This window comes from Amblyraja radiata, chromosome 3 (assembly GCF_010909765.2).
Source record: "Amblyraja radiata isolate CabotCenter1 chromosome 3, sAmbRad1.1.pri, whole genome shotgun sequence".
NCBI classification, from domain to species: Eukaryota; Metazoa; Chordata; class Chondrichthyes; order Rajiformes; family Rajidae; genus Amblyraja; species Amblyraja radiata.
Genome location: NC_045958.1, coordinates 7,938,631 through 7,953,318, shown reverse-complemented (window position 1 = coordinate 7,953,318; position 14,688 = coordinate 7,938,631). Strand labels below are relative to the sequence as shown.

At 40.6% G+C, this 14,688-nt stretch overlaps 1 protein-coding gene across 1 annotated transcript in view; it reads right to left on the bottom strand.

Annotated features, from left to right (window-relative positions):
* Positions 1-14,688, bottom strand: part of adgrv1 (adhesion G protein-coupled receptor V1) — a 486,575-nt gene that overhangs the window by 344,883 nt on the left and 127,004 nt on the right. Inside the window, exons 35-40 of the mRNA XM_033017268.1 lie at positions 12,696-12,826; positions 9,731-9,830; positions 8,425-8,604; positions 4,974-5,137; positions 2,115-2,208; positions 600-678 (exon numbers count right to left, since the gene is read on the bottom strand). Of these exons, the coding sequence (XP_032873159.1) occupies positions 600-678; positions 2,115-2,208; positions 4,974-5,137; positions 8,425-8,604; positions 9,731-9,830; positions 12,696-12,826 (748 nt within the window). The remainder of the gene's footprint in view (positions 1-599; positions 679-2,114; positions 2,209-4,973; positions 5,138-8,424; positions 8,605-9,730; positions 9,831-12,695; positions 12,827-14,688) is intronic.

The following is a 14,688-nucleotide window of genomic DNA, read 5'->3' as shown; positions in this document are numbered from 1 at the left end:
TTGAATGCGGACGTGGACCAGTCCACCGACACTATACAGTCACACAGGAGCTCATCTCTTTCCTCATACACGCCCTGTATTGCTAACGTAAAGAATTTAAATAATTTCACCCAACCAATAAAGTTACAGTAAAATGGTTTTCATTAAATTTTGTGTTTGCTTTTGGAATTGAACAGGCAACAGCTGAGAGTTTTTTAAATTGTAAAATCCAGTCACTGGGACAGATAATGATGTGCACCACTCAGTTCACTCTTTCCACCTTTTGTTTAAAATAGTGGCCAAATAATTGCATGTAGTTCCTATGCAACTGCGCATTTAGCTCAATTTTCAGAATGTGAACTCAGTTCTACGAATAAAACAGTTCACCTTTATGGATTAGTATTATATTATGAATAAGCCATTATGGAGATTGGAATATGAAAGGTGATGCGTTATGTGGAACAGAGATGGGATATTTTTCAAGGTCACCAAATAAATATACAGTAATTCTGCTTCTGCACAACTGCCAACAGCTGGGCTATATCGTAATGAATGCAATAACAAGTACAAATAATCTTAATGAGGTTGTAATATGACATTGTTCTTGGTTAAACACTTACTTCATGCTTTGCCATTGAATGATGCCCTTTACACCATCATTTGCATCGATTGTTATCTGAGAAACCTGACCTGCTGCATCTGGAAATTAAAATCAAAGCTGTGAAATACAAAAGCCAAGAAAAGTGTGGAAAATGTACATGGAAAAGGAAACTATTTGATAGGTACAGGAAATAACTGGCAAGGAAAAATGGGAGATGAGATTGGACACAGAGCATGTTCTGAAAGGACAGACAAGAACAAATTTGAGCTTAGTGGTGACCAGTTTGACTTGGTGGACTAGTGGAATACTGATTGTGGATGATCAGCCGTGATCACATTGAATGGCGGTGTTGGCTCGAAGGGTCGAATGGCCTGCTCCTGAACCTATTGTCTATTGTTTAGATCAGGAAATAGGAAGGAGGTGCATTCTGATAGGGACGATAAGAGGACATAGAAACATAGAAACATAGAAATTAGGTGCAGGCGTAGGCCATTCGGCCCTTCGAGCCTGCACCGCCATTCAATATGATCATGGCTGATCATCCAACTCAGTATCCCGTACCTGCCTTCTCTCCATACCCTCTGATCCCCTTAGCCACAAGGGCCACATCTAACTCCCTCTTAAATATAGCCAATGAACTGGCCTCGACTACCCTCTGTGGCAGGGAGTTCCAGAGATTCACCACTCTCTGTGTGAAAAAAGTTCTTCTCATCTCGGTTTTAAAGGATTTCCCCCTTATCCTTAAGCTGTGACCCCTTGTCCTGGACTTCCCCAACATCGGGAGCAATCTTCCTGCATCTAGCCTGTCCAACCCCTTAAGAATTTTGTAAGTTTCTATAAGATCCCCTCTCAATCTCCTAAATTCTAGAGAGTATAAACCAAGTCTATCCAGTCTTTCTTCATAAGACAGTCCTGACATCCCAGGAATCAGTCTGGTGAACCTTCTCTGCACTCCCTCTATGGCAATAATGTCCTTCCTCAGATTTGGAGACCAAAACTGTACGCAATACTCCAGGTGTGGTCTCACCAAGACCCTGTACAACTGCAGTAGAACCTCCCTGCTCCTATACTCAAATCCTTTTGCTATGAAAGCTAACATACCATTCGCTTTCTTCACTGCCTGCTGCACCTGCATGCCCACTTTCAATGACTGGTGTACCATGACACCCAGGTCTCGCTGCATCTCCCCTTTTCCTAGTCGGCCACCATTAAGGACAATTTACTATTTAAAAAGAAACTTGCATTACAATACAGAGAATCAAATTTACTAACAAACAGCATTAATTACAGAGAAGGGAACACATGTTGGACACTTCACATGTTGACAGACTGATTCCAATTCAAAGAGACAAGTGATGGGAACATTGGGTACAAATCTAAAGCATAAACAGAAAAGTTCAATCTTATTCAGAATAAGATGCCAAGTTGATTTAATAGCCCTTGGAGAAAGAAAGAGGATAGACACAAAGTAAGCATTTCATTATAACAATATGAAGCAATTAACAATAGAAGCACGTAAACACAGAATACACACCCAATCGAGGGGGGAAAAGGCTTGAATCAGATTGGATGAGCTTCACAGATGTAAGTTTCACAAGGAAGAGCTCCTGCAATTCCGGAATATCGTCCTGCAAAATAAACATGTCCTTACAACAAAAGCAACCACATATCTCTTCCAAAGTTTGATGTATAATGAAATATGTACTTGTAAAATAAGAAAAAAAGAACAACAATTCTGAGCGACATCGCCCCTGTGATTTTATATAATAATAACTGGGAGATTACAGTTTTTGGAGTGAAATTGAGATGCTTTGAAATATTGAAAAAGCACAAATCAATAAAGGCAAACCCTGCAATATTGCGGTGGGGGTGAAAGGGTTGTATTCCTAGAATATTGTTGTGTCATGATTTTCCATAAAAAGCAGCTTCTGGAAACAAGTCAGGTAAACATAGAAACATAGAAAATAGGTGCAGGAGTAGGCCATTCAGCCCTTCGAGCCTGCACCGCCATTCAATATGATCATGGCTGATCATCCAACTCAGTATCCTGTACCTGCCTTCTCTCCATACCCCCTGATCCCTTTAGCCACAAGGGCCACATCTAACTCCCTCTTAAATATAGCCAATGAACTGGCCTCAACTACCTTCTGTGGAACAAGTCAGGTAATGTGGGAACTACAGATTCTCGTCCACAGATGGGGTAGGAGATGGCAGACAAGGCAGGCAGAGAGTGGTGTTGTATTGTGATGTGTGACTTCTCCTGCTTACACAGGCCTTCTGCATTCACACAATATATGGCCCCAAGATTCTCAGTGTCACTTCCTTCTCCACTTTGAGGAGATCCATAAAATATTTCTTGATGCTACTCAATCTCTGATGAATTCTCTCCCATTGTTTGCTCTGGTCTATGACTGTTCAAAGTTGGTAGCGTGTCACACTTGACTCAGAGTCATAGTCATATGGCACAGAAACAGGCCATTCGGCCCAACTCGTCCATGCTGACAAAAAGGCCCCATCTAAGCTAGTCTGATTTCCCTCATTTGGCCCATGTCCCACATTTCCTAATCATCTACCTGTCTACCTGGATAGACTTGGCTTGTACTCGCTAGAATTTAGAAGACTGAGGGTGGATCTTATAGAAACTTACAAAATTCTTAAGGGGTTGGACAGGCTAAATGCAGGAAAATTGTTCCCGATGTTGGGGAAGTCCAGAACAAGGGGTCACAGTTTAAGGATAAAGGGGAAATCTTTTAGGACCGATTTGAGGAAAACATTTTTCACACACAGAGTGGTGAATCTGTGGAATTCTCTGCCACAGAAGGTAGTTGAGGCCAGTTCATTGCCTATATTTAAGAGGGAGTTAGATGTGACTCTTGTGGCTAAAGGGATCAGGGGGTATGGAGAGAAGGCAGGTACAGGATACTGAGTTGGATGATCAGCCATGATCATATTGAATGGCGGTGCAGGCTCGAAGGGCCGAATGGCCTACTCCTGCACCTATTTTCTATGTTTCTATGTTTCTAAATGTATTTTAGTCCAAATATCTATTGGACACCATCCCATAGCAATCTATTCAGGGCAACTTAGTCACTCCTTCTAACTCAACAAGATGCCGAGAATGCCACCTTCCAACGACAAGTCTCAGGTTGCTACTGAAGCTTCAAGAGTTTGTGAGAAAATCAGTGGGTCGTGTAATTTTATACTTCTGCCCAAGAGACAAAGACAAGTTTTTTCAAGCAATCGTTTTAAGGGAGTCAACTTTTTAACATTTTGGCGGATTGTATAGACTCACTGAAAGCACTCAGAAGTATTTAAGGATCTAAGTGGCCAATCAGTCACAGAAGGGCGTTCACATATTCATTTGCCTATCTAGATACTGCTGCATCCAGGAACCTGTTTAATTTTCCCCTTCACAACAATGTAACTCTCCAACATATCCTTTAAATCAGGGGTTGGCAACCTTGTTCTGAATAGGGGCCAGGACGCATGTCTGTGAGCGGATGGATGGCCACATCTATCACGTGTGCACATGGATCCCGCCCCCATCCGGCCTTGGATGGCAGGCATCAAATCACGTGTTCAAAGAAGGTAGACAAAAATGCTGGAGAAACTCAGCGGGTGAGGCAGCCACTGAGTTTCTCCAGCATTTTTGTCAACCTTCGATTTTTCTAGCTTCTGCAGTTCTTTCTTAAAACGTGTTCACAGAAGGTGCGCGGCCATGCTGGCGGCTTTGCGCAGGATGCAGTACAGCCAGAGCTCGGTGGCACTTGGCGACGCTTGGCACTCGGCGGGCCGGATAATTACGGGGAAAAAAATCCACCTGCGGGCCGGATGATTTTGGGTTATGGGCCGCATTCGGCCCGGGCGCCAATGGTTGCCAATCCCTGCTCTAAGTGATATGAACTTCTAATTCACACCCCATGTCACTTCGCTATACAAACCACTATATTTATCTTCTAGGATGACAAAAAAGTTAGCAACAGATCAGTTAAGTTGCTGAACCAGCAGCCCATGTTGTAGACCATTTAGCAAGTGGCCTGAATAGGAATCCCACCATAAAAGGGATTAAAATTCCAGTTACTGTGTAAGTCTCTGTAACAATAACCAGGAATCAATGAGATTGTCATTAAAATAAGAACATCCAAGCCCTTTGGCTAGGAAATGTTCCATCCTTACCCAGTATAACTATATAACTGCAGACCCACCAAGGTAGTTGAAACTTAACTGTCTTTGAATCCAGATACATAATCCAGGCAGACAACAAGTGCTGACATTACCAGTAGTGTCCATGAATAAGTAAAAGGCAACAAGCACAGAGACGCTGATGGTGTCATAGTTAAACTGCTCATGTAGAGTATAAATGACAAAATGGAATGCAAGAGTTTTGATTCACCTCTAAAATGGTCACATTTATGGTCGTGGTAACTTTCCCTTCTTCCATAATAACAAAACCAGTCACATGCAGAAAATCAAGACCAGGTTCAGCCAGGGTCTCCTCAGCTAAATTGGGAGGTAGCAACGAGCCTCGAACTGTCTCATACGTGATGTTAATCACTCCTGCAGAACAAGAGAAAACATGCAATGAAGGAAAAACAATTAATTGAAATTGCTATCACACAGATTAAGAAATATTCAACCACGATAATGCAAATTGACATTGAAGAAATTGATGGATGTCTTGGTTGATGCCTTTAGATCTCAGAAAGGAATTCCTAATCTTTTCTTTATCGACACAAGGCCTTAAAAATGCACCCATGAACAAATAGTACTAAATATGTCAGACAATTTCCTCCATTCCTCAATACCCTCTGGAGACGTGGCATTTGTTATGTTTGGACTCAGAAATGTGTACAAATATGGTAATGGAATGATGGCTTCACAGCAGAAGTGTCCATGTGGCAGGTCTGGAAACTGGAAGTATCCTGAGCTAATTCTGCTACCACTATCATCTACTGCGACAAGTGATGGCTTCCACTGATTGTCGCTGGAAGCTCGAGTCCTTTTCAGGACGGACGATGACAGCGAGGCCAACATTTATAACAAGATGGACAAGAAAAGAAGAATAGACAATAGACAATAGACAATAGGTGCAGGAGTAGGCCATTTGGCCCTTCGAGCCAGCACCGCCATTCAATATGATCATGGCTGATCATCCCCAATCAGTACCCCGTTCCTGCCTTCTCCCCATATCCTCTGACTCCGCTATTTTTAAGAGCCCTATCTAGCTCTCTCTTGAAAGCATCCAGAGAACCTGCCTCCACCGCCCACTGAGGCAGAGAACGCACACAAGTAGTTATAGAATGCCATGACTAAGGATGAATTTCTCCGCAATATACTGTTATTCTTTCTTTGGCCCCACTGAATTGTCTTGGGTCAAAAGAGAAAGGTTGGGAAGCACACGATGATTGGCGCATGAAAGCAAAATCAGGCCAAAATGGACATGTTTATCTGAACCAGTTGAGTGGCTACAGTCATACAGTCTAAAATACTCCCTTTGGCCAACCATCTCCATGCTAACAATCAAAAATCTATTCACACTAATTTCATTTACCACTTTGATCCAAGGCCTTGTACACCTAGTGCTTCATGACACATTCTGACACTCCTTAAATGTTGTGAGAATCTCTATAGTGTGTTTCAGATTCTAAGCACTCCCCGAATGAAAAGTAATTCTTCCTTGGATTCCCTAACAAAATATCTTAAACTTGCCCTCTAGTATTAGACAGCTGTTATGGAGATACATTTTCTATTGTTGACCTTGCTTATAACCCTCATAAATAGTGTATATACGTCATCGGTTCATCCCTCAACTCCCAGAAAAACAAAACTCAGCCTATGAGGTTTCTCCTCATAACAAAAATGCTCCTTCCCAAGCAAGATCCAGTGTATCATTGCTATATTTTCTTTGGTATAATCACATAATTTCTACAGTGTGGCAACCAGAACTGCACACTATAGTCCAGCTGGGACCTAATTACTTATTTTAATGTTGCAACGTCATCTCCGTGTTCTTGTATCTTATGCTCCAGGTAACAAAGGCAAATCTCTTCTTTACCACCTATCTATCTCTGCTGCTACATTTAGACATCCATGAATTTGTCTTACAAAACTCCACTGTTTAACAATACTCCCTTGGGCCTTTTAGTTTAGTTTGGTTTATTATCACATACAGAGTGAAAAGCTTTTTTGCTGCATGCTATCCAGTCAGCGGAAAGATGATACATGATTACAATCAAGCCATCCACAGCATACAGATACATAGATACATAGATACATAGAAAATAGGTGCAGGAGAAGGCCATTCGGCCCCTCGAGCCTGCACCGCCATTCAATATGATCATGGCTGATCATCCAACTCAGTATCCTGTACCTGCCTTCTCTCCATACCCCCTAGTCCCTTTAGCCACAAGGGCCACATCTAACTCCCTCTTAAATATAGCCAATCAACTGGCCTCAACTACCTTCTGTGGCAGAAAGATCCAGAGATTCATCACTCTGTGTGAATTTTTTTTTCTCATCTCGGTCTTAAAGGATTTCCCCTCTATCCTTAAGCTGTGACCCCTTGTCCTGGACTTCCCCAACATCGGGAACAATCTTCCTGTATCTAGCCTGTCCAACCCCTTAAGAATTTTGTAAGTTTCTATAAGATCCCCCCTCAATCTCCTAAATTCTAGCGAGTACAAGCCGAGTCTATCCAATCTTTCTTCAGGATAAAGGGATTGATGTTTAGTGCAAGATAAAGTACAATAAATTCCAATTAAAGATAGTGTGAGGGTCTCCGATGAGATAGATGGTAGGTCAACATCGCTCTCTAGTTGGTGATCAGGATTGTTCAGTTGCCTGATAATAACTGGGACAAAATTGTCCCTGAATCTGGAGGTGTGCATTTTCAGTACCTCTTGCCTGTTCCTGTGTTGCACTATTCTACGTATTATGGTTGGTGTAAAATAATGGCAAATATAGTAGCAAGAATTTCTGTAAATACATTATGTTATTCTATTGTGCTGCATATTTTTTTTGTGATTTACAGGAACCAAACCTTCCTTCAAATAATGCATTACTTGGATTTTTGATAGGTTTATTGTCAACAGTGAGAATAAATTCTTGTTAGTTTATTTCTAATATCTGCATGGGTTTTATATTTCGACTCCACAGAAGTTAAACATGACTAATATACAGAACAATGCAGATTAAAAATCACACAAATCATTAAAGTGGAAATGCACTGCCACTTATATATGTGAATTAAAACCTAGTAAAGTTTAACTCCACATATATGGTTTACTTGATCAGATGCAAGGCAAGACAAATCCAGCCAACAGATATAACCTATTTCAAAAGCATTTCCAATGACTTTCATATGACGAAAGACTGGATAGACTCGGCTTGTACTCGCTAGAATTTAGAAGATTGAGGGGGGATCTTATAGAAACTTACAAAATTCTTAAGGAGTTGGACAGGCTAGATGCAGGAACATTGTTCCCGATGTTGGGGAAGTCCAGAACAAGGGTTCACAGTTTAAGGATAAGGGGGAAATCTTTTAGGACTGAGATGAGAAAAACATTTTTCACACAGAGAGTGGTGAATCTCTGGAACCATCTGCCACAGAAGGTAGTTGAGGCCAGTTCATTGGCTATATTTAAGAGGGAGTTAGATGTGGCCCTTGTGGCTAAAGGGATCAGGGGGTATGGAGCGAAGGCAGGTACAGGATACTGAGTTGGATGATCAGCCATGATCATATTGAATGGCGGTGCAGGCTCGAAGGGCCGAATGGCCTACACCTGCACCCATTTTCTATGTTTCTATGTTTAACCGAATGTTTGTTCTGATCAAAATTATGTTACCTAGTGATCCAAATTCCCTATTGACCAACAGATGAATGATTTTGTTGCCTTCCTGAACAGAAACCGAGCGAGATGGCAGAGCAAATGTCACTATGCCATGTGGGTCATCGCTTGCTTCCACTGTAAGATTTGCTTTGTATCCTTGGCTGTCAAGAGAAACTGCAATTGTTGACGGAATGCCTGTCATGAGAGAAAAGGAAAATTGTTAATTTTTCATGGAAATAAAGTAAACCATCACTGCAAACAATTATTGTTCAATAAATTTTTAAAAATCACTTTATTATCTACACAAGAACAAGACTGCCAAAACAAGTTGAAGCTTCAATTTCATTCAATTGACTATTGTGGACAGGCCTGAATAACATCACAGACAACAAACCAAAGTTTTGGCAATGGTACATCTCTACCGGATGAACTTATGAATGAATTAATTAATTGATTAGAAACGTTGTCACATGTGTCAAGTCACAGTGAAATCCTTTGCTTGCATGCAGTTTTGGTCTCCAAATTTGAGGAAGGACATTCTTGCTATTGAGGGGGTGCAGCGTAGGTTCACAAAGTTAATTCCCAAGATGGCAGAACAGTCTTATGCTGAGAGAATGGAGCGGCTGGGCTTGTATACTCTGGAAATTCCCGGGATGGCGGGACTGACATATGATGAAAGAATGGGTCGACTGGGCTTGTATTCACTGGAATTTAAAAGGATGAGAGGGCATCTTATAGAAACTTATAAAATCCATATATTGGCCAGGTTAGATGCAGGGAAAATGTTCCCGATGTTGGAGGAGTCCAGAACCTGGGTTCACAGTTTTAGAATAAAGGGTAGGCCATTTAAGACTGAGATGAGGAAAAACTTTTTCACCCAGAGAGTTGTGAATCTGTAGAATTCTCAGCCACAGAAGGCAGTGGAGGCCAATCCACTGGATGTTTTCAAGAGAAAGTTAGATTTAACTCTTGGGGCTAACAGAATCAAGGGATAGGGGGGGAAAAGCAGGAATGGGGTACTGATTTTGGATGATCAGCCATGATCATATTGAATGGCGGTGCTGGCTCCAAGGGCCAAATGGCCTACTTCTGCACCTATTTTCTATGTTTCTAGGAAGGGGACATTTACAACAAGTCATAAATTTTAACTCCAATTCTCTCTCTATGGATGCTGCGTGATCCAAAGTCTTGTCTAGACTTCCTGTTTTTGTTACCAATTTCCACCAGTTGCAGTTAATTTTAATTTTCCTTACATATTTTTGCTGTCTGAAAGCTGCCTTGTCATAGCCACAAAATAATCTATAACACTGTATCACATTACCTTGTGCTTTGACATTTGACAAAATAATTATGTATTCCTCATTTTCTTCAGGGATATCATCATCAAGTATGTGGACCAGAAGGGATGCATTTAGAACACCCTACAAGGTTACAAGGATCACAGATATAATTAGAACTAAGAGAGAACACAGCAAAAACAAATCCAGATACATGTCCTGAGAGCAGATGATTCAGAATAAAAGTTCAACTTGCAAAATCGGTGTAATGATAAAACACACAGCAGATTACAAGAAATGAGGGACTTGGAAAATATATGTTTATTTTTTTTTAAACAGGAAAATAAGTCCGATGCACCAACACAAGTGTTAGAGTATTAATTTTGTTGTTGACAAGATAGCTCATTTCAGAGCAATGCCTTCTCCATTTAGTTAGTAAGGCAGGGATGGATAGATTCTTCATTAGTGCAGGTGTCAGAGGTTATGAGGAGAAGGCAGGAGAATGGGGTCAGGAGGGAGAGATAGATCAGCCATGATTGAATGGCGGAGTAGACCTGATGGGGCAAATGGCCTAATTCTACTCCTATTCCTTATGACCTTAAGTCATTGGCGCTGAACTTTAACATCGGGAGCCTGGGATCTCTTGCTGAGATTGCCAGTGGTGGAGCTCCATCCAGCGCGGCCTGTCGGCTTCGGAAGCCGCGGTCTCGAGTAAGGAGGCGGCCGTTCCAGGTGTCCCAAGCCGCTGAGAGGATTCTCCCGACGCCGGAGCACCATCACCCGGCGAGAACGGCCTGTAACATCGGGCCTCCGTAGCGGCGACTGCGGAGGCCTCAATAGGCCCGACTATGGGTGGACATGGGGATGGGACTGGACTTAGTGCCTTCCCTCATAATGGGACCATTTGGGGGGGGATGTTTTTTATGTTAAAGTTCTTTATTATTGTCATGTTTGTATTTGTTTTTAATGTGCTGCATTGGCAATAAGCATTTCACTACACCTAGGTGTATGTGACCAATAAAGAAACCTTTGAACCCTTTGAAACCAAATGACAACTCAAGGCATTATTTTAAATTAGCCATTACAATAATAGAAATGTTTTAATATGGATACATATTATCAAATCTCATTCTAAATGGCATCGTTTTAAATCTTAGGATTATGCCCATTTATTCAGGATTCCCGCATCACAGGAAGAGGTTGGTTCCCCCTCATAACTCTCAATTGGTTAAGCACCGTGCTCAGCTACTTCTATATATTAGAGAATACAAGATGCTGACTTCACACGTTAAAGCTGTTATATCATACTTTTATTTTTATTTTCCTTCCTATATTGCATAGTTGGGAAGTGTTGTTGCAGAAACCTTAATGAACAGAAGGGTGACCTGTCAACAGTACATTTCTGACTACTGTGTTTTACTCCTGAAACATTAACTTGACTATTGCCTTTACAGTATTTTTAAAGTAGATCTGAAGCAGAATAGTTCTGGACAAACCGAGACAGAATATTGGCAACCAGTTTATTGTTGAATAAGTTGCAGTTGGTAATAATGATCGTGCTCTACTCTTTGCTTTAATAAATGAATGAATGAATGAATGAATGAATGAATGAATGAATGAATGAATGAATGAATGAATGAATGAATGCATGAATGAATGAATGAATGGTTTATTTCGGTCATACATTAAAAAGAACAAAACTTTACAATCTGTGTGAATATGAACCAACACTGTATCCATTTCACACAACGTTCACATAATCAATGACTGAAAAAGGAATAAGCCACAAAGCTTATTTTTGCTTATACTACCAAAGATTGGGAATGGACAACCACAGTGCCACCTGCCCAACTAATCAAGATCCTGCTGCAACTTTCACAACCATCTTCACTCTCGACAAAACCACCCACTTTTGTATCATCAACAAACTTGCTAATCTTGCCATGTATGTTCTCATTCAAATCATTGATGTGGATGACAAACAGTAATGGGCGCGGCACTAAACCCTGAGGCATACCACTAGTCACAGGCCTCCAGTCCGAGAAGCAACCTTCCACCATCACCCTCCGCTTCCTTCCATGATGTCAATTTTCTATCTCTCCTTGGATCCCATACGAGCTAACCTTCCAGAGCAGCCTACCATGCAGAACCTTGTCACAAATATTTCCAATTTAATGTTTTTGTAAATAAAGATTCTTAATCAAATGTAGAAATATGTGTCACAATTGTAATCACATTCATGCAAATATTATCGTCTATCACAAACAAAGAATTGCAAATTCTGGAAACCTGAAAATCCGGTGGAACATTCAAACGTTTGTTGAGGGAAGGAACTACAGATGCTGGTTTAAACCGAAGATAGACACAAAATGCTGGAGTCACTCAGCGGGACAGGCAGCATCTCTGAAGAAGGGTCTCCACCTGAAACGTCACCCATTCCTTCTAACCAGAGATGATGCTTGCCCCGCTGAGTTACTCCCAGAGGTTGCAGGTGGTTGCCGGAGTTTGCACGGAACATTCAGCAGGTCAAGAGTTCTGACAAAGGGTCTTTAATCTAAAATATTTACTCTGTTTCTCTTTCTATACATTCCATCAAACCACTGAGTATTCCCGGCAATTTCTGTTACTGTTTATAATTTATTGAAAATAATTGGGCCTCTTCACTTGCCTGTGCCTTTGTCAAATTGTGTTTTTCCAGCAATCTCTGCAACATTTGTGCTAATCATTTCCTCATCATTAGTCTGCACTCTGCCACACAGGTTCTACATGATCTCTCCAAACCTTTGCCTCTCTGCAACTTAAAACATAGTTGTCTTCTCACTTCCCCATTTCTAATTAAAGGTCTTTGTTCTGTAAAAGCTTCCCTCCCCACTGATGCTGCCTGACCTGCATCCAGCATTTTCTCTTTCATTTTGGAAGTCTAGCAACTTTATTCTTTTTTATTCCAATAAATAGCAGTTGCCCATCCAAGGAAAGAAGTAAATACCAACATAGAGAATACCTATTTACCTTGGAAAGCAAGACGGTCCCTCGAATATCCACAAAGTTTTGCTGGACAAATTGCCCATTAATTTCCCAATCAACAGTAATGTTTCCACTTCCTGGTGAACTCCTCTCAATCCAGAATAGCAAAGTTTCTCCTGAAAATTAAGAATCAGAATCACATTGGACATTCAACTGACTTCCTACCAACAAAAAGCAGTAAATATATCAGACATGCATCATCCATTTGGTTAATTAAACACATCATGCAACATTATGCGGCTAAAATAATAAATAATAAGTATTTACTGGACCTTGTCGTCCATAAATGTACCAATACCAAATACCAATTTCAAATATTAAATATTAAATCTAGGAAAGCATTGCTTTCCAAATACCAATATCTGAGCAATTTATTTTTGTTTTCATAATGTTTTGAAATAATAAGATTAAATATATTTATAATAATAAATTAGTTTCCATCTTTATTTCCCCAAGGTTGCAACTGAACTCTGCAGTTTTGAATATAAATGATTTATTTTCTGACCCTTGCGAAACACGATAAGTACAACAGAAAATCATACAACATTTCCTGCTTCAGGCTCACAGTGGGCAATGCCTGTGTCAATACATTCCAGGAAATAAAATCCACCAAATATTGACGGCTTATGAAGAGATGCAACTTAGTAAGTTCACATTCTGAAATAACTACATAATTAAATGATTTAAACTACTGTTTATTTCCTAATATAATTAAATAGCACAATGGCATTTAATAGGCACTGATTTTTGAATGCATCAGCTGTTGCACATTGGAATCTAATATTAATGCCCCTGTCCCACTTAGGAAACCTGAACGGAAACCTCTGGAGACTTTGCGCCCCACCCAAGGTTTCCGTGCGGTTCCCAGAGGTTGCAGGTGGTTGCCGGAGTTTGCAGGTAGTGGAAGCAGGTAGGGAGTCTGACAAAAACCTCCGGGAACCGCACAGAAACCTTGGGAGGGGCGCAAAGTCTCCAGAGGTTTCCGTTCAGGTTTCCTAAGCGGGACAGAGCTGAGGGAGCACATTGAAAACCCATTACAGCAAGATAGCCGAAAAATTTACCACAGTATATAACCACACAAATTTAGCAACACATTGTAACAAGCTAGCCAAATTGGCAGATCAAAATATCAGCAGCAGAGGTCCTCGGTGATTCAGAGATCAGTACTCACAGGCGAGTGCATGGCTGCAGGGACAGCAAGTGGGGCAATTAGCAGGGGTTCAGACTATGGCAACAGGCAGATCTTGCATACACAGCAGGAGAGATCAGTCCCTAACAGCTAAAATGCCTCTTCATAAACTAACTTCCTACACACGTCCAGAAGATAAATTCATGACCATGTTCTGAACTTCCATCACATTTAAAGGAAAAAAGTTAAAATTCAAAACTGCAGCGTTAGACTGTCCTCCCATAAATTTGCATTCCATTAAACAGAATCAATGTGAAAACTTGGAAAATAATATTTTGTTCATCTTACAAAATGTACAAAAAGAGTACTTTTTGTTCATTTTTTTTTATACCATGAAGTGAACATATTTTTCTTTTGTTACCAAAGAAACTTACAATATAATTTACAACATTTTCGCAACAAATTCTACGCAGTCATTTTAGCCTATATTATTTTTTTTTAATTCGAAATAATCATTTACAAGGTCATAAAATGCTTGGAAAGTGAGAATTATTAGTAAGTGCATGTAAACATTCTGTAAAGGTAATAAAAGGTACACAAAAAAGCTGGAGAAACTCAGCGGGTGCAGCAGCATCTATGGAGCGAAGGAAATAGGCAACGTTTCGGGCTGAAACCCTTCTTCAGACTCCTATTTCTATTTCTATTCCTATTTCCTTCGCTCCATAGATGCTGCTGCACCCGCTGAGTTTCTCCCGCTTTTTTGTGTACCTTCGATTTTCCAGCATCTGCAGTTCCTTCTTAAACACGTGGTAATAAAATTTGGATTGATGTGTTTTCATAGAGTGGAAA